General features: G+C 35.6%; 1 protein-coding gene across 1 annotated transcript; it reads left to right on the plus strand.

The window, feature by feature from the left end:
* Positions 1-298: 298 nt before the first annotated feature.
* On the plus strand, positions 299-18,375 carry COX5A (Cytochrome c oxidase subunit 5A). Its single transcript, XM_089248946.1, has 4 exons — positions 299-520; positions 9,426-9,670; positions 13,591-13,745; positions 18,223-18,375. Exons 1-4 carry the CDS (start codon positions 433-435, stop codon positions 18,257-18,259), a joined length of 525 nt encoding a protein of 174 aa, XP_089105072.1. The 5' UTR covers positions 299-432; the 3' UTR covers positions 18,260-18,375.
* The last annotated feature ends 3,561 nt before the right edge of the window (positions 18,376-21,936 follow it).

Raw genomic sequence — 21,936 nt, forward strand, 5'->3', positions numbered from 1 at the left:
ACTAGTGGGGAGCAGGTGGGTCTCGGGCGGCTATGACAATACAAGGGATCGCCAAAATGCGTACTTGCCCCAGGTGGCCAAGCATCTAGTCGCGGCCCTGCCTGCTAAGGTGCCTATTAGTCTTCATGATGATTTTGGGAAGGATCCACGAACTGAATGAAACACTAATTAGCTCATTATATTATTGTATACTAATTATCATCAGGGGGAAGAGGTCATAATCTCGAAAAAAATGTCGACACAAGAAATTGATAAGTTAGCCTAATAATGGCGGATCAATCTATCTAGTTCGTATTTTTAGAGGTGGCAACGACAACGAATCTTTCGCACGGGGCATCGGAAAGGACATCCGTCTGTAAATTCACCCAAACAGTAAAATCGCATCGCTTTTTGATAAAATTTTTCGAGAGTAACAGCCGCACTCACACAGAAATGTTTCTTCGGACATTAGGCAAATGCGCGGTCCAATCTATCCGAAGTGGCCTCATCCTAAAAAATGCTGGTAGATACGCACGCACAGGTTAGTGCATTATTTATTTATATATAAGTGTCTCTTTGATACAACCTTAGTTAAATCCCTTATTTCTATAGTGCTAGTACACAGTGCCGTCTTAACGCATGGGCCCACCCGGGCGCCTCAAGAGAAGAGGGCCTCACAAAAATAAGATCCGGTTGAAATTTTCTAGGATTTACCAGGTAGGGCCTCCGAAAAACCATTTGGCCCGGGGGCCCATGATACTCTTAAGACGGCCCTGCTAGTACAGTGAAGCTCCAATTATCCAAATCAGTTGGGACCAGACCTACTCCGATAATTGGATAATTTAAAAGAAAGGTTAGAAAAAACTTGATTTTATTTGGTTTTGGATGTGTTTTTCCGTATGGCTTGAATTCAATGTTATTCAAGTTGACCATAAATCTTTAATTAAATATGCCATATATACTCGTGTATAAGCCGACCCCCAAAAAATCCGTGCATTTGAGAGGAAAAAAAATCTTATATTTTCACGCAAAATGAATAGCTTACGGAAATTTACAATAGAAAATGATTCAAACATTTAACCCGTTTCTTCTGAGTCTCCAAGCTAATCGTAATCCATCAGATCATCATAGAGGGTGCGGCATCTTCGTTTTTATCCTCATCTGTTATCGGGCTGTTATCGACATTGTGACTTTCAAAGAGGGTATCATCTTCAGTTCCGTCCATCGTATTGCTGATGCAACACTTTTTGAAGGATTGGATGATAATTTTGGTGGAAACAGAATTCCACGCTCCCCATCCATTCGATCCACAAATCCCTCAAATAGTCTTTGAGAGGCTTGTTGATGCTAACATCTAAAGGCTGTATAATCAACGTTAGCCACCACCAACCAATGATATTTTAGATTTCTTTGCCTCTGCTTTGACAGTTCTGGGGGGGTTTGAACATACCCCATACCAATAATGCTGGTTTCTTGAACACTGCTACAAAAATAACTACTGATTGCGGAGGTAGATATTTTCTCATGAAAAACTGACCCGAGTAAAAGCCGACCCCCCCCCCCCCCCACTTGGGGAACGAATTTTTCCACAAAAAACGGTATATACGGTAATTAACTAATGTATATTTAAATATTGGCTGAGATTCCACAAGCTGGGTTGGGAACAACCTTGCAGTCGAATCCCGTTATAACTCCAAGGGACCGGAGAAATCACTTTGTAATAACGCAAATTTCGTTATAAAGGAATTAGAGATTTTTTCATTATTCCTATGTAAACGTATCTGGGGATTAAAAAAAATGTTCCAATGTTATCGTTAAATCGAGATTCTGGTTATAACGGTGATCGTTAAAATGGGAATCGAGTGTAGTATAATCCATAGATTGGCAACTTTTTTTTTTCGGCACCAAATGCTTCAGACAAAAAGTCACTTAGGTCAGGTGGGGAACAGATGCAGTATAATCCAGATCCCATGGCGACTTTTTTTTTTCAGTGCCAAACATGTCCGACAGCCCGAGAACATGGGCGGAGATGTGGGGGGGCAATGCCCCCCCCCCCAGCATCAAAGGTGGAGTCGACTGATCTAATGTATATATGTATATGTGAACTGACATCATCATGCCCCCCAGACTTCCAAATCTATCTCCGCCTATGCCCCAGAAAAAGTGTCCAACGCCGTGACTAACTACGGATGCCAAAAAAAAAAAAAAAAACCAGCGTAGAACACGTATCAAAAGTGGAAACCAACAATAATAGTACAAATAAGCATTCTCAGTATGAAAAAAATAAAACCCGGACTCTATTTGCAACAGGGTTGTTTAGTTTAAACCACGTTGGGTTAAAACCAAGGTTTAAACTAAGTGGTTTTTTTTTTAAAAATCAAATAAAAGTGGCCTAAATATCATTTTTTCCCTTGAAAAATATCATATTGATTCATTATTAGCCAAAATGTTTCATTTTTACCACATTTTATATCCTTGGTGTACATTCTGATGGTATATCTTTAAATGACATAAGATTTTATAAGTGTTTTTTTTCAAAAAGTCCCATAAAAGTGGCCAGAATATATATATTTTTTTCATTTGAAATATCTTAGTTATTTAAAGCTATATACAGAAGCCAAAATTTCTCATTCTTGCCACATTTTCTAACCTTTGGCTACATTCTGATGCTCTATCTTCAGCAAATTCATGAATAAAGATTGCATCACACATCTAAATGTAGTGGTGTATTATCTCACAGGGTTTCTTTTTCTATTCACAAAGAAGCAGCAACAGTAGTCACACCATCATGCTAGGGGCAGGTGGTCCTATAATCCAATAAAGACACCAGCTGTCCTTAAAGGACAAAGACTAGTGTACTAGTAGTTACATTACCTTCACATACATTTTTATTTTCTTTCCCATAAGAAGTAGCACATCTACTGTATATCTCCCATTCTTAATGTTCGTTAATAATAATAGTTGTTTTTTTTTATACTTTCATGGTTAAGTCCAGTTAATCAAAGTTTTGTGGATAGTAGTAACAGATTTATGAAAAATAATCAGCTATATACAGGGTGATTATAATTTAAGTTTTGATTCCAAAACTATACAATAAGTACTGGTCAGAATGACTTGAAAATTTGCATGGATACTCCTGAAGCAATGGAATTTTCTTTCGCAAAAGGAAAAAAGTGCAAGTAGTGCAAAATGTGCAAGTAGATAATGCAGTACACTTGGCCAGCAGTATAATCTATTTTGTGCAACCACATCATTTCGGCACTTCCATAGCATCAGTGTGCAGATAGAACAACTTCTTGCACATTGCAATACCAGCACAGCAGCTGCTGGGGGGGGGGGGAAAGAGGTTGGTTCAATAAAAATGAATTGCAAGTGCATCCACATCATGACCATGGCATACACTGTTGTTCAACAAGAATTTTTGTGCTTTCACCTCGTATCCAGAACACGGTGGACAACATATTTAACATTTCTTGAGTAAGTTGTAGTTGTTGATTACTTTGTTTTTTTGTGATGTTTCCATTAATTATGAAATCGTGAAATGCTATAATTATTTTGCCACGACTGGCTATCGTTTCCGTTCTGCAAGCAAATTTCCCACGTGTTGGATGTCGTTAGTTTTACATTTTTAAGGGTTTTTTTTTCCTTTACCAAATAAAATTCCATTTCTTCAGGAATATTCATGTCAATTTTCAAGTCATTCTGACAATCGTTCTTTTTTTACAGTGTTTTGAAATCAGAACCTTAGTTATAATCACCCTGTATATCGTAAATCGTTGCTAATTAATCTGCATTATTTATGCTTCATTAAATACATTATATTCACCTAATTCTTATTAGTTTTTGCGAAATAGCTTTCTAATTAAGTATACTGAAAGTAACTGGAGAAAAAAACCTTTATATATTATATGATTAATTATAACATTAAAAGAATTTTCATACACACAGTGATCCATTGAGTTGCAAAAAATAATTAAATTGCAAAAGTTGGTTTTTGTTAAAATGTCAGAAATATTTATTGGTTAATTAATATGGGAATAGTGTTAATTACATTAATAAATATTTTATTTTAATTAATTATTAGAAGTTTGAATGATTTTTCAGAAATTTTACTGTTTTTAATGTTAATACTATTTAAAACAAAAAAACCTGGTTTAAACCATAAAAACCCGATTTTTCTGGTTTTTTTTAAAAAAAAAACGTTTTTTTACCAACCCTGATTTGCAATAATAAATCGATACGGGCATAAGTTTCTCTGGGTATCCAGACTCTTTTAGGAATTCCCTCAAGTAAACTACGATCCTTCTAGTTGTAAAAATAAATATTCGCCATAAAAAAAAAAAAAAAAAAAAGCTGGAATCTCTTTGAAAAATAAACCGATCCGGGCACAAGTCACTGTGTACCCACTTTTCGAAATAATAGTTAATTGAAATGAATGATATTTCTTTATGACACTGAAAATGGAAGGACAGAAGTTACAAAAAAGAAGAATAAATATATCGAAAAAATACATCTGATGAAAACACATAATCATAGTGAGATGAGTCAAAGGAAAACGAAATGATTCTAGTTCAAATACTATTACACAAAGGGAGATGCCATTTAAATAGCCTGTGTCGCTAACGCACCTGGAATGGAAAATCTAAAAAAAATTACATTAACCTGGTACTATTATGCCAGACTCAAGGACTAAACATATAGAAAAATATTACAGTATAAATATAACTAAGCTCTTGAGGTCTCTGGATTATAACTTTCCTGGGTAAGAAATAAATACACTCTGGTGATTTCTGGATTAAAAATAAGTATTCTCTGGTTATATACAGTGAAACCTGTCTTAAATAGAACAAATATAGGGCCTATAGTCTTGTGAATAAGTAATGCTTTAAGATGGACATTGTCTAACGCGGAAACAGAAGGTATATTTAACCTTTGCTGATACAAAACCTGCTGAAAAGAAAATAATTTTTGGCCAAGTATATGTTTTTGTGACCTTTGGATGGGAGGAAAGTTGTCATTCTGATCTCCCCCTTTTTCTTTTGTTAGGCAAACTCTTTCACTCCTTGAAAAAACGATGAATGTTTATTGTCTATCTGAACTGGTTCTGAGGGTCGGGCTTGAGTAGAAGCAGATTTACTATTCAAAATTTAGTAAAAGCTTGTTTAGCATTTAATTTATGATGAAAATGGTTACTTTTGTCAGAACACACTCATAATTCTTCGAAAAAGTTTGATTTCGAGAGAGTAGTAATCAAGGGAGACTGAATTATTGTTCACATTTTAACGATACCATGTTTTGGCTACTGCAGGTGTTTTCATTTAGTGTAGATATGGCTACCAGCAACAAGTAACACATTTTGAATTTGAACACGAAAATGGAGTTCTTAGAGGTGTAAAACATCAAAACAACATCATACGGTATTAAGATTTAAAATGAAACATTTTAGACTAAATAAGGGAGAGATCAAAATGAAAAAATAAAACATCCTAGACTAGATACGGGATCAGATTGGAAGTGTTAGAAATGATTTCAGAATGAATGTGCAGTAATCAAAAATAGAAACCGATATATCTCTCTTGTAATGCAGTAGTCTCTCCTGATAGAAAATTAATATTCTATATAGTAAAAAATAAGGGGTGCTGTAGCCCAGGTACTCGTCTGAAGTACCAAAGGATGTTTAAAGGTGTCACGAGTTCAATATCCAACCTTATCAGAAACTTTCCTGGCCCTCTTATTAGCTCTTGTGTGCAGAAAATGGCAGTGGTGTAACAAAAATGATCAAATAAAAAAATAATAATCCAGACTATTTTAAATAAACAATGGTTCCAACGGTCCTGTTATATAAATATTTTCTGTACTAAAAAAAATGAAAACCTGGACTCTTTTAAATAGTAAAATGATAAAAGAGATATACTGGCTGGCATGCAAAAAAAGTAATAAATATTAAAGGTACAACTTTCTCTTAAACCAGATCATGGTCCACCGCTCTGTCTCAACGAAGAGATTGTAGCATGTAGCAGGTAGTTGAAAAACACCTGTGTCGTGCTGGAAACTGTGCATTTAGGTATTGTGAACCTAAAGTAAAGTATATTTCAGTGTGATGCTTGTTATATGTAGTGCTGCCATCAATTTTTCTAACTATGAGTGAAGTGTAATAATTTAATAATTGTATCATTGTAGGCCTGTTGCTCTCTGTGGCGAGATTTTTCCACCGAAAGATCAGCTCGCATTCACGTCTTGAAGTTGAGAAACACAGAAAACCAACTTCAGTTAACCACCACTGTGGCAATTGTAGGGTTCGAACCCAGGTCCTCGCAATGCAAGTCTATGACCATTCGACCACCACAGCGTCAAAGGTACAACTCGAAAGACATGATACCCAAAATGAAATGTATGAAAGGAAATATTGCAATCCACAAACTCCATTGTGGGAAATGTAAGCCAAATGGTATATAAAGAGAGGAATAAAAAGTGCTTCAACAGTTTTTCAAATCATTCAAACAAGGCGGTAATACAAAATCATATTATAACCAAAACCTTTAATTGAATATAATTACGTAATATACACATTAAATATTGGCTAAGATTCCATAAGCAATGTGTCAAATTTGGTGATTTATTTTTTCGTCAAGGTTATTACCCTTGACGACATGGAATTTTTTACTCGCCGAACATCTTCAATGCCAAAATTGCAGACGAAAAAATTCTATTCTATTTTTGCAAGCTAGAACATTGGAAAAAAAAAATTTCTAACCATCACAAAGTATTGGCCATGAGATTTATATACCACCCCATTACATTTAGATTTTATGTTCTTATTCTGGCAAACCCAACACAGACCTAATTTCTTGGTGCAATCGCAGTTCAAAACCATGCTAGTGACGCATTTTGAATAAGAAACTATAATTTCGTTCATAGGTATCACACCGACTTATGTCAAGAACTGAAGTGTTACCTCATCTAACTGAAGAATGCTCATCCATGAAAAACTCTGAAGCAAAAAATGCATAATGACAAACAGACCTATGTTCATTAAATTTCAGTGACAGCAAACACGATTACCCAACCTAAGACCCTCGTGATAATAAGAAATGGAAATGGTGTTAAATTTGATAAGGGTAGCAGCGTGGTGACTTGAAAAAACATAATTGTCACCAATCAAAAATTTTGAGAGTCAAAGCTCCCAGGTAATCAGTTGGGGACAAAAAATAATCACAAATTTGGCACAACCCTGCTTATGTAATCTTAGCCTAAATATTCATTTCATCTTTTCGATCATCAACCCTTTATGCGGTTTTAAAAGTTTTCTTGATCTGCATTATAACCGCCATGTCAGAAATAAAAACGTGTTAAGAACCCAAGATATTTTGAGGTGACAAACAAAGCAGATCAAGTTTGACAAATATCATGATAAGGAGCAGAGATCGCTGTTGGGAGAGGTGATTTATTTTCCACATGATGGATAGAGTGACCATACGTCCTGTATTTTCCGGGATAGGCACTGTTTTCTCTTTGTCCTGATTTTTTTTGAAAAATACTGTTTTTTCTGATTTTTAGCCGAAGTTTTCTTTGTTATTTAATCGAAAACATTGATATTAGTAATTTTCAACAGATTTATTAAATACAATATTATTATATTTGCATTTCGCTATTCTCTCCCCCCCCCCTCCTCATAGATTTATGCCTGCATGGGAGATTGTCACTGTAAGGGTTAATATAATTGAATTATTAAGGTAGTATCATGTAATTACTTTTTACGATTCAATGGGAAAAAATTGAAGTTTAAGTTCAAAATCTCTGACCACTTGAAATGGCTGAAACTGGTCAAAACTAATATCGACCAGACCTGTTTTAACCATGGTTTAAACTGCCCTTTTAGTTAAAACCGATAAAACCCTGTTCAGAAGAAATAGCTGTAAACCACATACTTAAAAATTAAAATAAGACTGTCAAGGTCTCATAGTCAGCGAATGTAGAATTTGACAGATTTTTCTTTGGCGAGGTTGGAAATGTTGCCCAATTAGCATTTATCCCGATTGTGGAATGTTTTCCAGCGAAACAACTATCCATGGATTCCCTTAGCAATTTTTGTTTTTGGTGAGTTGGTAAGAGAGGTTAATTTTCCATAAGTGTGGTCAACACCAATGTGATAAATCTTTTTTTGCACCAAAATTAGCAACCTTCATAGCTGATACAGTGTATGCTAGTTTCTTCATAGTTTCCCGGATTTCCTGTATATTGTGATTGATTTAAATTGATTTCATGTAATAAATTGAATTTTTTGTACAATTATATGTATTTGTTGGCCATCTTGAATTTACCGCCATATCAGCAGTGATTTCTTGCTGCAAAAGAAAAGTTGCCATGTTGTTGCTAACCATGGTCATGAAAAATTAACTAAGAGAAATAAAATCGTGTTTCTCACTCTCTCCTGTCCCAAGGTTGGCACAGGGCTGTCTTAAGAGCATCATGGGCCCGTGGGCCAAGTGATGTTTTTTAGGCCCTACCGGGAAAATTCTTTAAAATTGCAACTACTCATTTTTGTGAGGTCCCCGGGCTGTGCCGGACCCATGCGTTAAGACAGCTCTGGGTTGGCATAGCATTAGAAAGTTTTAAACTGAGGTTCTTGGAGAATTTATCCTGGTATTTTTTAATGACACTAAACACACAAGACATGAAAAATAAAAGTAATAATGGAAAAGGATAATTCCCAGCTACTTATGTTGAAAAGCAAGAAAGAAATGCTGTTTCAAAAGATGTGTGCGAGATGAACAAAGGAGCGAGGTTAGTACCTCATGAGGTTAGCTTGAACACTAGAGAAAACCCAGTGGAACTAGTGCCACCTGCACACAGATGAAGGATAGAAAGTTCTAGACAGAAATGGGGATGGATAGCAACGTAGTATCAGTAGAGAACCCGAGGAAAACAGTGCCAGCCTTCTGGTAACAAACTCGCAAAAAAAAGTTGACGAGGAAATCTGCGGATTATGATATAGCGGCACCACAAAAGATGGTTCACCACCAGTAGTGGAAAAAAATGTATGACCGTTACCAAAGGTGAGAGCGATTATATTTTAAATCAGTGGTTCTCAGTCTGTGTTCTGATGAGCTCTTAGTGCTCTATCTGTACTTCCCAGAGACTCTGCGACCACTCCACTTACTAAATAAATTTATTAAATAATTATAACAATAAATTTGAAGAATAAATAAAAAAAAAGAATTCTGCTTGTCTAAAACTTGTCTGGTTTTTCCATTGTCAGGTGGGGAAAAACCAGATTCTTGGCAGTTATCCCAGTAGTCAACTAGTATGGAGATTTTAAATTGAATGCCTCGTGTGTGGGGCCCCAGATTTCATAAGAAATTTTAAGTAGTCTAAATATGTTGTTGCGGGTAATTCTTAAACAGAATTTTAATATTTCTGACTTTTTTTGCATGTATTTTATCTAGCGGTCTCGGCTCCACTCGTCCGATATTCTTCTTCTGCAGTTCAAGAGACAGATGAAGAGTTTGATGCTAGATATGAAGCATATTTCAACAGGGCTGATATCGATGGCTGGGAAATTCGTAAAGCTATGAACGACTTGCAGGGTATGGATCTTGTTCCAGAACCTAAAATAGTCATCGCTGCTTTGAAGGCATGTCGAAGGCTGAACGATTATGCCCTAGCTGTCAGGTTCCTTGAAGCTGTGAAGGTAATTGGTTTTTTTTCCCTCTTTGAACTGGTGCTTACAATGCTGTAATTTAATGCATCGGCGTGACACATCTGCACATATGTCAATGCAAATGTTAGAAGTCTTCTGATTTTTTTTAGCCTTATAAAAAATCCTGAAATCGTGCTTCACAGAAATTAAAAATCCCCAAAGAAAATTCCTCGGTCCTTACAATTTCAAAGTAACTATGTTTTCTGGTAGAAAAATATGGGAAATTGCCAATTGTCTCCAAATATGATACCTAAACTGAGCAGAGTTTCCAATTATTGTTGAAATCTTTAAAAAAAAAAGTCGGCTGTGGCAAGAAATGAGATGATACTGAAAATCACAGTGGATTAAAATGAATTCCAATAAAAAAAAACCATGAAAAATATGTGAAGATCAATATTCATAGGACAATTTTTACAACAAGTCAGGAGCATCAAAGTGACTGAAAATTCAGGAAAATTCCTGATTTTCCCTTTTTGTTTGTATGATATGTTTTCTTCCACAGTGAAATATTTTACTTGATGAGCTATTATTAAACCAGACATTCACCTTGTCCACATTCCTCTGAACTTCTGACGAATTAGTACATGTTGGAATGTGTGCGTGTAGTAAAACGTTCCCTGAAGTTTGTTGTGTAGTGCTGCCATCAATTTTTCTAACTATGCATGAAGTGCAATGATTACATTAGTATACTGTTGTATGCCTGTCGCTCTCTGTAGCAAGACTTTTTAACATGGGGATCAGCTCCCATTTGTGCATTGAAGTTGGGAACCATAGAACACTTACTTCAACCGACCACCGGGGTGTCATGTGACAAGCTACAGATTTTTTGAGTTGAGATTTTTCACCTATGCACCTGCAAACCTTCACTTTCGTCTTTTTTTGCTACAGCTGTGGAGTAAATAGCTGGTTCTGTCCTTACATTTGAACTATAGCTTAACAGCCCAGAATATTTGTTGTGCATTGTTATATCCAAAGTCTGGACGTTTTGGAGCTATTAAGAACGGGAAATCACTTATTTACAGTGGAATCCCATTTATATGAGTCATTTATGCCACATTTAGGTTCAGCCTCAATTATTCTTATGTTATAATTTTTAATGTTGAAATGTTTCATTTATGTACCGCATAACTTCAACTACACTACATTTTTGTTCAGACTCAAATTCTAAATTTTGGTAAAACTGTCATTTCACTCAATTGAATCCTAATTATTATGATATATAGATACAGACCTGCCAACTCTCCAGATTTGAGCGGGAAACTCTGGATTTTTCATCCTTTCTCCCGCTCTCCAGATTTTCACACAAAATTAGATTTCACGTGAGCTTTCATATAGTCATGACGTCAATGACTGCCGTCGTTGTTAGGGAAAACACCCATAGAGGACAGCCGTGGTCATTCCCATCGAGCAGCCATGAAAAAGTCTTGGTGACTGCATTTAAGCATAAACTGGCAAAGACATGACTCTGTGTACTTAGCGTTTATCGACAATCATTTATCAGGGGCATGACATTGGTTGCCGAAATTCCTGTATAATCGTTATTGTATTCCATTAACAGCCGTGCGGTAAATACAAGTTTTTTTCGTCAGCAACTTTGTATTTTGAAGTTTTTAATTGTCTCCTCCAATTAAATATGTCTTCAGAAAGAAAATATATAAAACTTTAAGCTATATAAAGCTTTTAATAGTTCATATACCCAAGATTATCAATCACTGATAGCATCCACGAAAGGAAACTTATGTTTTATGTACAGTATATGTAGATGTGATTTCTATTTTTATTCTGCATAGAATTATATTCTGCTCTGAGAGGGAGGGGGACGGAACTTTTTCAATTGATTAGGAAATATTTTTTTGATTGAGTCTGAGAGTGCCGGGGGTAGGGGTACCCCCTTTCGGGAGAATCTCCGGATTTCTGGATTCCAAAAGTTGGCATGTCTGTATATATAACTTTTTTTTTATATATAGGTAGTATGAATAGAAAATTTAATCCATGTTTTATGGATATACTAGCTGATACCCAGCAGTGTTGCCCGCCCTATAAAAAATTTATATATCTACAGCTTAATTATAGCCAGTATTTTCCAGACTCATCTGAAATAAAGTGATTCAATAATGTTAAAAATTACAATAAGATTTATTAATTTGAAAGTTCAAAAATTGATTAAATTTTATTAATTTTGTAAGCAAAAATAATTCTGCATCGAGTAAAAATTTTAAATTTCAGGCAATCGCTTGCGGATACACAATTTTTTGTTTTTCCATCTGGTGTTTAAACGTATAAATTTTTGGGGTTACTAACACATGAACAGGCAACAAAGCTGTCTGTGTGAAAAACAGGGCTCTAGTGTAGATTGATATCTGCCACTGTTAATGACTGGCCTTGCGCTTTGTTTATTGTCATGGCAAAAGCTAAACGAATCTGGAACTGTAATCGCTTGAAAGTGAATGGCATTTGTTCAGTGATAATTGGGATTCATGGAATCAAGACATCTTTTCCTTTGGCACATCAGTTCAAATTGTTGCCTCAATGATGTAATTGTGAAATTTTTTCACGCAGAGCCTGGTGCCATTGCTGAGTCTCTGTGTCTTCAAATTTCTTAGAAGCATTATAGATGCTCCGACTTTGAGGGTCAAGTTGTTTGGTGGCACATCCGGAACATCCAAAGGGTTCAGAAATTCTGTTCGATGGAGAACTGTCTGTGATTCCTTATAAATTAAGATTTGGTGTGAAACAAAACCTATTTGACTCCCTTATTTGTTGAACGATTTTTTAAATTCAAATTGCACTAGAAAACCCATTAAAATATGCATCTTTTGTGTGTAGAAAAAATTTGGTTGAAAACATGGGGGGCGGGGGAATAGTGAAATATGGTTTTTTCGGGAAATTTCTGCAATAAAAAGAAAGATGGGAATATGCTTACACTCCTTCCACACATTACGTAGTGAAGAATCCTAAAAAAAATTGGAGTGATATTATAAAAAATAAACATACATACTTTCACATTTATAGGCCTATGTAAGATATGAACATATTAAGGACTTATTCCCAATCCGTTTGTTGTTATAGGTGGATACGGGTGGGCAAAGTGAGTGATTAGCTCCCTCTGTTCACTATATTCACCTTCAGCTATTCTTTCTTCCTTTGAAGAGCTTAACATCTGCTTGTGTGTGTTACAATTCAGGATGTCAATCAGAGGAGTATGTAAGGGGCAGAGGGGGTCCATGCCTCTTTTCAAGGTCAAAAATTAAAATTATTTTTTAGTATTATTAATTGTAAACAAGTAAATTAGCAGAAGAAAATTAGTATTTATGCTATTTTAATCAATTTCTATTGATTTGAAATGTTTTTTGAGGCAAGGAATGCAAAACTTCTTTAGAAGAGATTCCTTGTGACTCCTCCCCCCCCCCCCCCACAACCCAGTGTGCTCCCTTTCTGAGTTTCGGAGGTCAATCTTGTCTAGGTCCTTAGTCCCACAAAAAACCAATAAATACAGTGAACGTAAAAAGTTTGAAAACCCTTGCTTTAAAGCAATGTTTCCTGTGATGAGTGATATCACCGTGGGGGGGGGGGGCAATGAGAAGAAAAAATTGAAGAATAGGGCCGATGAAACAAAAAGTTGGGAACTATGTCATAGACAAAAGAGTGTCCAGCTATGGATATTTCTATTCTGTCCTGATCATCTCTACGAAAGCTCAAAAGACAGTATGTATGATCCTCATTGATGTGCTTTCTAAGGTTTTGCAATGTATTTCATGACTTTTGAATGGCAATGCATGTTTTTAGCATCTTGAAAGTTTTTAGGATAATTTCATAGAATCCATATTTGTTCGAAGCTCAACTGGCTCGCCAGATGAATTTTTTTTCCTATCATTGTTTTGCAACCAAAACTAACATGCTTTTTTTCCAAGGACAAATGTGGTAACAGAGTGAAAGAAATTTATCCCTACCTGTTACAAGAGATACGACCAACTCTTGATGAATTGGGTGTGAGCACTCCTGAAGAGATGGGGTATGACAAACCTGAGCTGTGGCTTCCAGATGTTTTTGATAAACCTCTATTCAGGTAAGCGAAGATGTGTGTTGTAATTGCAGTATGTGAATGGTGGGGTGGGGAATATAATATTTTACCAAGAATTGATGTGTAATCATCAAGGCTATTACAGTATTACTTTGACTTACACTCAAGAGCAATTGAATTAGAGATACTGGTGTCCAGGCTAATCGTTACATCTTGCGACAGGCAGTCAGCAGTGGTAGGAGATGGCTCTGGCTCATTTACTGCCTACTTTTTGGATTTTTTGTGCTGTTGCCCCCTGCAATGAATCGAAGCTGTTACCATGCAAGCTAGCTGACATCAATCTCGCTCATCCTCATGCTGTTATCCATGGCAGTTGGTCCAAAGTGGGATTATTTTACTGGTATCTATGTACATGCGATAGATCCTTGGCATAGTAGCTTTTTTGGGAAATACATTTTTTATATTGCAATTTGTATCAAGCATTTATCCCCCCACGCATTTTAGAAGTAATTAGCAAATTTGCTGTAAATGTATTCTTTTGGCTACAATTAGTGATGCCCCGTATTTATAGAATAAATTTCCTTAATGAGGTATATGGTGAACCTATGTATGAATATAGAATTTTTATTTGAACCCATATGTGGATATCATTAATATAGATTACAACAGTTGAATAATTTTTTGTTCAGTTAGAATTGTATTATCAAATCCACCTATGCCATTGTTGCAGATCATAGGTTGCAAAACCCTATTCTAGGGCATCCTGATGTCTGAAGAGAAGGCAGGTAATCATCTTTTCTGATTGGGCAACTGTTGCAAAGCTGAGTAATATTGTCATAGGCTTTTATTGTCAGCCTTCTATGAAACGCATGCAGCTTCTGGGCAATTAGGCCATGGTCAGAGAAATTCACTTCCTGACCCATATCTTTGTAGTTATAACTTGTAGGTGGCTGCAACTAGAGAGAAAGCCTAATTATTGTAAACAAATACATACACATTACACAAATACTGGACAATAACAAACAAAAAGGAATATAAAAGAAAAAAAAAACCATGTATCATAAATATACACTATGTGTGGTCCCAAAGGACACCAAGTCCTTCCAGGAAGCCAAAAAGAATTTGCATTACATTGTTGCACCGCCATTGTAAGCTGCCAAGTACACAGTATAATTATAGAAAAGGACATATATAAAAAATTCAAGATGTGTGTCGTATAACAATTCAATGTAAAATTACATCGGATTTTGTAAATCAAACAATATGATGGAAGTATATTCTGGGAATGTTTACAACATTAATACACATAAAAATATATTGTTATATAATTTTAAGCAGTAATATTTAATAAAGTATCATTATTTTTATACTTATCTAGCTTTTCAATGAACAATTTCAGAACTTTGCCATCATAATTGTGAATGCTTTTTGCATATTTGTAAATTTCATATTTGTGATTAGTATTGTAGCAGTTAGTTTTTTGACTGAGATGACTTCATTAATAGAGCAGCAAAAGATGAACACTTTTGAAAGATGTTTTTTTGTTTTCGGCACTTCAAAATCATGTTTGAATCTCATATGTTTTTCTCTGAAGCCAATCTTTATTTTTTGTTGCAAAGTTTATCATTCTATAAATATATAATTATCTGATGTCCAGCGCGTGTGGCAGTTTATTTTTCTGTTGTTTTCAGTATAGGTTTGCATTAGCATAGTTCTTACCTTGTTATATGTATTATTTAGTTTCACGATATTACAATGGTATGCTCCACCCCATGCATGTAAACCGTAAGTTGTAATTGAGAAAGATCAAGCGTAAAAGACATCCTTCAAAAAATCCTTCCCTATCAAATACTTGAGCTTGTAAGAGACAATAGTGCGGAATTATCTCTTATTTGTGTGTGAGGCAATAACATAAATCAAAAGTGGGAAACCATTATAGTTAATTCTACTCTGGTCCCATTATTTCAATGGAGCAAAGAATCAGAGGAAATGACCTCCAACAACTAATTGTCATCTGAATTCACATGCAGCCAATCAGAGCCTGATGCATAGCGATGATCTGGCAACTAATCAATTAACCCGGGAGAAAAAACTTGCTAGGTGTACTAGTGCATGAGAACTCTTGCGATCTTTATTGTCATTTGAAGTGCACTGATTATCAGAATGGCTGTGCTGGCCCTTCCCACTTTTAGCTAGACAAGAGTGGAAAATCCAACCTTCCTGAGTTTTGAGGGAGAAGTGAAATATTTCACACAGGAAATAAAATCTAATGCAACAAATTCTCCCAGGCTAACAGAGGACAATTCAAAGTACATTGTTGATGTAAACTTGCTAGAAAAAAACATAAGACTTTGGAAGTATCTGTGGCATCATCTCACTGTTGCTTGATTAAATGTTTTTGGCTAATCAGTGGTGGACACTTTAAGACTGACCACATTCTGCACTGTCACCAGAAATACCAATTTATGCAGTGATGCCACTTCTCGGCTGCAGCAGAACCTGCTTGCATTGTGGCTGACTCCCTGTTTTGACATGTTAGATGAATGGTGTTTTCCCCAGCAACCTATAATAAAAATTCCCGATTCATCATGCCTGAATTTTGTCTATTATTTATGTAAGAGTAAAAAATAATTTACTCTCCTTCGCTATAGCATATATATAGTGTGGCGAAGCTAATATGATATATTAGCTTCGCCACACTGCTTTCTGTGCATTGTGTGCTTGGTGTTGATACTACTATGCTTATGTTATTAAGGTTTGACTTTGAAGCATTTTCCTTTGCCTCTGTTTCAATCTAAACATGATCATTCGGCTAGCATCATACATCAAGGAACAAAGCATAGTCAGAAGGGGGTTGGACAAGGGTGCAGTTGCTCTGGGCAGCAATTTTGAGGGAGTGTTTGTAAATTTTAGGGGAAACAAGAATAAAAACTTATAAAATCAATTTGGTTCTTACATAGGGCTATTATCTGTGCCAGGGTTGATAAATTGAAAGTAACAGGCCAGGGATGATGGGAATTATAGCTAAAAAATTTTTTTCCATGGAAAAACTGTGTTGTTTGTCTCGTATTGATGCATAATTTGCCTTAGTCTTGTGTTGGCAACTTGGCATGGATAATATGTGAGGACCATCAAGTGGGTGAGATGACAAAATTATGTCTCCCTCACAGAACAAACAATGCCACTGCATAACAGGAATAATATCTGGAAGAATTTCAAGAAGAAAAATAAACTATTATGGAGATTTTTACCGTAGAACATTTCCACTCAGCGGAAGGCTCGTTGCAGAACAGTGCAAAACATTCTTCTTTGTGGGTGGAGCAGTGATGCAATTTCTCTGGTCATGGGCAGAGATGGGGGGGGGGGCATTTCCGCCCCCCCCCCCCCCAGAATCAAAGGTAAAGCAGACTAAGCTAATTTATTTGCGTATATATGAATTCACATCATCATGCGCCTTCCCCAGACTTTCAAGTCTATCTCAGCCTATGTCTCTAGTCTGAACAAATGCTAGGAAGTGAAGTTCACCAGAGTAGAGGGGGTTGGGGACTTTCACAGTATGCTTATGATCCAATCACAATATTTTCAATAAACACCAGTCTAGAAACCATATTACGAACAACAATCAGAGGTACCAACATGAAGAAAACATTGGGGGACGTTGCTGGTCGTCCCGTACAAACAGGACTGAAATGCGTAAGCAGAAGAGGGAGGGTGCATTGCATTGTTTTTCAGAAATTATTGGGGGGGGGGGCTCTATGTTCCAGCACTTATGACAACAATTATATATCTTAAAGCAACACACATACAACAATTCATTCTAAACATTTCAAGAATATGACCGATCTTGTTAAATAAAAAATACATGTGGAAGCATGGTTGTATGTGAATTTCCTGTATGTGTTACCAGTGTAATTTTATATGTTAGTATTCAAATATGTTTATTTTCTTTGTTCAGTTAACAAATTTAAAAATATATATATGATTTTATTAACCAATCTGTACATTGACACAGCTGTTGCTTCATCAAATTAACTCTTTAATTCATATTGACCCTACTAGGACTTTCAGCTCCTTGGGGTCATAGTGTCTGTGTTATTGTCATGTATGTCATTGTGTTTTTCTTGGTTGTTGTGTGTTTTTCCCGGTTGTTTAGAATATATGTTTTATGTGTTGTGTTCAGTCCAATAAAAAAATAAATATAAATATACTGCTCCACTATGGAAAAGCTATATGAGTGAATCAAGAATACGATATAAATGGACAGAAAAGCATGTGCATGAAGGTAGAACAAGGCACTCGTCAACTTCTACCGTTGCATAAGAAAATTCAGCTAGCTCGAAAAGCAGTATGTATGAACTGGCAAGTTTGAGATTGACAGTGGTCTGCTCTCTGCAAGTTAATCTTGCTTCTACTCATCGAACCTTTAAATTCATGGCAATAAACTGAAAAAGGTGAATTAAGTGCAGGTAATTTTTTATTTCTCCTCAGAGATTTATGCTGTATTTGTTTTACCTCATTTCAGGAAATTAGGTCAATCGGGCGCAGAGAAGAGTCACTGAAGATTGTTTCATATTTTAGGCAAAAGAAAATATAATTCTCAATGTTCTCGAGAGAATGAATATAATTTAGTGAATTTTTTGTTAATTGGTGAATAAAACAGAATCGAAGAAAGGTAGTTTTTTTGTTTTCCACAGATACGGAACTGACTTACTTGAGCTTTTTTTTCTTTCATTTTTTTGCTATAGTAGTCACTTTTCAAAAAGAAAATGTCATTCCTTTGTCATTGGCAAAATATATTTTTTTCTTCTGATACGTAATTAAAAGAATAAAGTTTCCCTAAAAATATAATTTGTATTCATTTCGGGAGGTTTTATAAGATTTCTTGACTATGTTTTTTTGCGGGAGAAACTGAGTCAAATTGCTAATTTCAGTATGCTATGGAATTTTATGTAGTACAGCAAAACATATGAGCTTGTTTTCAAAAGAAATTTTCACAATAACTAAATTTACTGTTGAAATAAAAAAAACTCCAAAATGGGCTGCTTTACAAAAATAGAAAATGACAGCGTACAGAAGTGATATAAGAATCATTCAATGGAGTTATCTATTAAGTTTTGGAAATGTTCCTTTTGAAAGGAAATTAGTGGAAATGTATTACCTTTTGATTGAAATCTGAGTTTTTAAGTTTGAAAAATTAGAAATTTCTACTCCACCTGTTGGTTTCACCTAGCCAAGGAAGGTACTCTTACTATTCTCGTGTGAGTAACATATAAACACAATTATTCGACAGTGAAACCTTCCATAACGGACACTTAAAATGACGTCGACTGCACTCGATGTATTAACAGGCATTCCTCGTTAGCAGACAAAGTTTTCGGTGCCATGGGTGTCTGTTATTGAATGGGAAAATGGGACTTTTTGACAGTGCTTCTCTAAAAAAGGTGGGGTTGTTTTTTTTTTTAATTCTCTTGGTAGAAATGGCTAACTTAAGTTATAATTTCTACCAAAATTTGAAACAATCATTTAAAAAAAAACCTGTTGCATAGTCTGACAGACTGCATCTCAAAACAGAAGATTCAGAAATTGTTGAAAAGTGAATTTTGAAAAAAGTTCTATTTTGAAAATATGCTCATTTATATAATCAAAGATGAGTAATTATGGTGTTTTTTGAAACGATATGGCTTTTTATATTATACAGGTTTAAGTCAGAGTGGTGTGTGTCACATTTTTAACAACTCTAACTCGAGCCCAGAAATACAATCTGGAAGTGCTAAACTGTTGAAAGGAAAAAACGAACCAAGTCTCGGCTTCAATAGTTTCAAGATTTTGTAATCAAAATTTTCAACATTGGACTCTTCAAAACAATTCTAGTAAAACTTTTCAAAAAGGATTCATTGACTTAAAGACAAATAACCTTAACCTTCTGTCCCCCATATGTGTATTTTGGAATGATAATGCGAGAACTTTTAATTGCTGGTTATTGCGGGACAGCATGACCAGAAATTCATTCTTTCAAGACCGGGCTGCTTCAATAAATGGGTCCTCCTAGGCAGTCTTATGATATTTGGTACTAATGTTCAAGAGTTTATATGGAAATTGTGGTTGGCACTCAGGTGATTCAAGCTATTTAGGGAGGCCTCATGGTACTGTTGAGATGGTCCTGTCCAGAGGCGATTAGGATTTATATGCCAGCTATCCTGTTCGGTGATTGGCACAGCAGTGATTGTGATTTTGATCCTGGGTTGAATTTTTTCCTTCAAAACATTCTATTTAGATACATTCTAACACATGACACATAGCTCACCAAAACTACATTCTGTGCTGTTCCTTGGACCAGTTTGTTTGGTTTGGGATACCCAGTCGTGTAGGTGGGGAGTGTTGCTGCTTAAAGATTTTGCTGGACAAAATCCCTCAATCGTTCTGATCTTTGCAAGAAGTGTAGCCAGCCAAAAGGAGTAATTGTGCATTGATGAAATAATTAGTTTGGTCTGTAGGAGGAGGGGTGTTAATTGGGATCGTCGCTGAAGCATCATGGGGTAAAATAATACCCCAAGGGCTAATTTATATGCTTTTCAAAATCTCTTAGGAATATAGTATATGTTTGTATATTTGCATTCTCGTATGTTTCCCAGGGAAATATGATCAGCCTAGTACTAATGCAATTTGACGTCTGTTGAAATTCAAATACTGCATTTAAATATCCAGAAATTTGATAGCTTCCATCTTGATGAATCTCAAAGAAAAATAGGGCTTATGCTGCTATCTATTACTGCCTTTAGAAAAAAAACACAAACTGGTATTATTTTCAAACCACGGATGGCAGCAAATTCATATGGGATTATTTTTTTACCTGTTGATCAAAGCCGTCCAAATTTTCATGTCAACAAACATGGCTGTCTACAAGTTGAATCTGCATCTAGGCCCTGATGGAATGTTTCTGACAATATTGTTGATACACGCTACCATCGATATGACACATTTCCCCTAAAAAAAAGTAAAGTGAAGAAAACAAATCGGGCGAATGGTTGTCCAGATAATCGAGTTCAAAATTATCTTTTTTGCGTTACTGACGTAAGTCCCGAAAAGCTGTACGGTTCTGGCCTATTATATTGGTAAGTTACCAGACTCGGAAGTTGAGATAGGAGGATGCTTGTGAGTACGCACCCTTTCTAACGTCACCTTTTCCGATTTCTACAACAGATGGCGCCACTATACTAAAAAAGTATTTCCCCCCCACCCTAATAATTTTTCCAAACTATAGTAGAACTAGAACTCCTTAATACACTTGTATACGAAGGCGTCTTAAGTAGAACTAAGTTTACCAGATTCGAAAACAGAAAAAGTAGAATGCCTGCACACATCCTTATACTAACATCGATTTTCTCGATTTACACAATAGATGGTGCTACTTTTCTGACTAATAAAACCAGCCACAACAATAACTTTTCCTAACTTTATTAAAACAGAACCGCTAAAAAAACAAAAATTCTGTAAATTTTTCAACGGCTATTGGTGAATACATGTGGGGGGGAAAAAAAAACACTCATATCAATGAAGATGAGGTATATATGTTTCATAGTGGAGAAAAAAAAATTCTGTAAACCCTGAAACAATGGACAAAAAAATTGGTGAATTTTCCGAAACGTTGAAGGACGGTTGTGTGGTAACCCTAAATAGAACCCCCTATACACAGGCGACATTGCTTATTAGAATCACAGATAATGTTATCATTGGGACAAAATTCATTTGTTATAGTTATCGGGACTTCGGATATAATGTGTGTGATCAATTTTTTTTCTGTCAGAAGTTTTTCTTTTGCGCATTCTGAAGCTAATCAGGTTTATTAACTAAACTTTTTTTTTTTCCGCCATAAGTTATCGTTATCCAGCAAGACTATGTTGGAGGCGCTAGAAGGTTTTCTCTCTTCCCCCTTCCTTGCTGAAAAACATTTCCGTACTTGATGTCGTAACCTTTAGGTTTTTAAGGACGGGGTGCCCGTATAAAAAGTTATGTTTTTAATAACTATAGTTATATATATTATGTATATGTATATACAACCCCTATGCAACATGAATGATTCATCTGCGACCTCTGCGCGCGCGCTGCGTTATTTAGATAATTTTTCTAAAAAGTACCGCCTCCTCTAAAAAAATTGCTTCATACCTATTGAAAGTGGTTCGAAAGCAATATGTTGTTGTTCTTTGTTGGTACAATGACGCCATCTTTTATTTTAAAA

This window comes from Pholcus phalangioides, unplaced genomic scaffold (assembly GCF_987345545.1).
Source record: "Pholcus phalangioides strain wild (caught in Gottingen) unplaced genomic scaffold, Ppha-v1.0 ptg000003l_1, whole genome shotgun sequence".
NCBI classification, from domain to species: Eukaryota; Metazoa; Arthropoda; class Arachnida; order Araneae; family Pholcidae; genus Pholcus; species Pholcus phalangioides.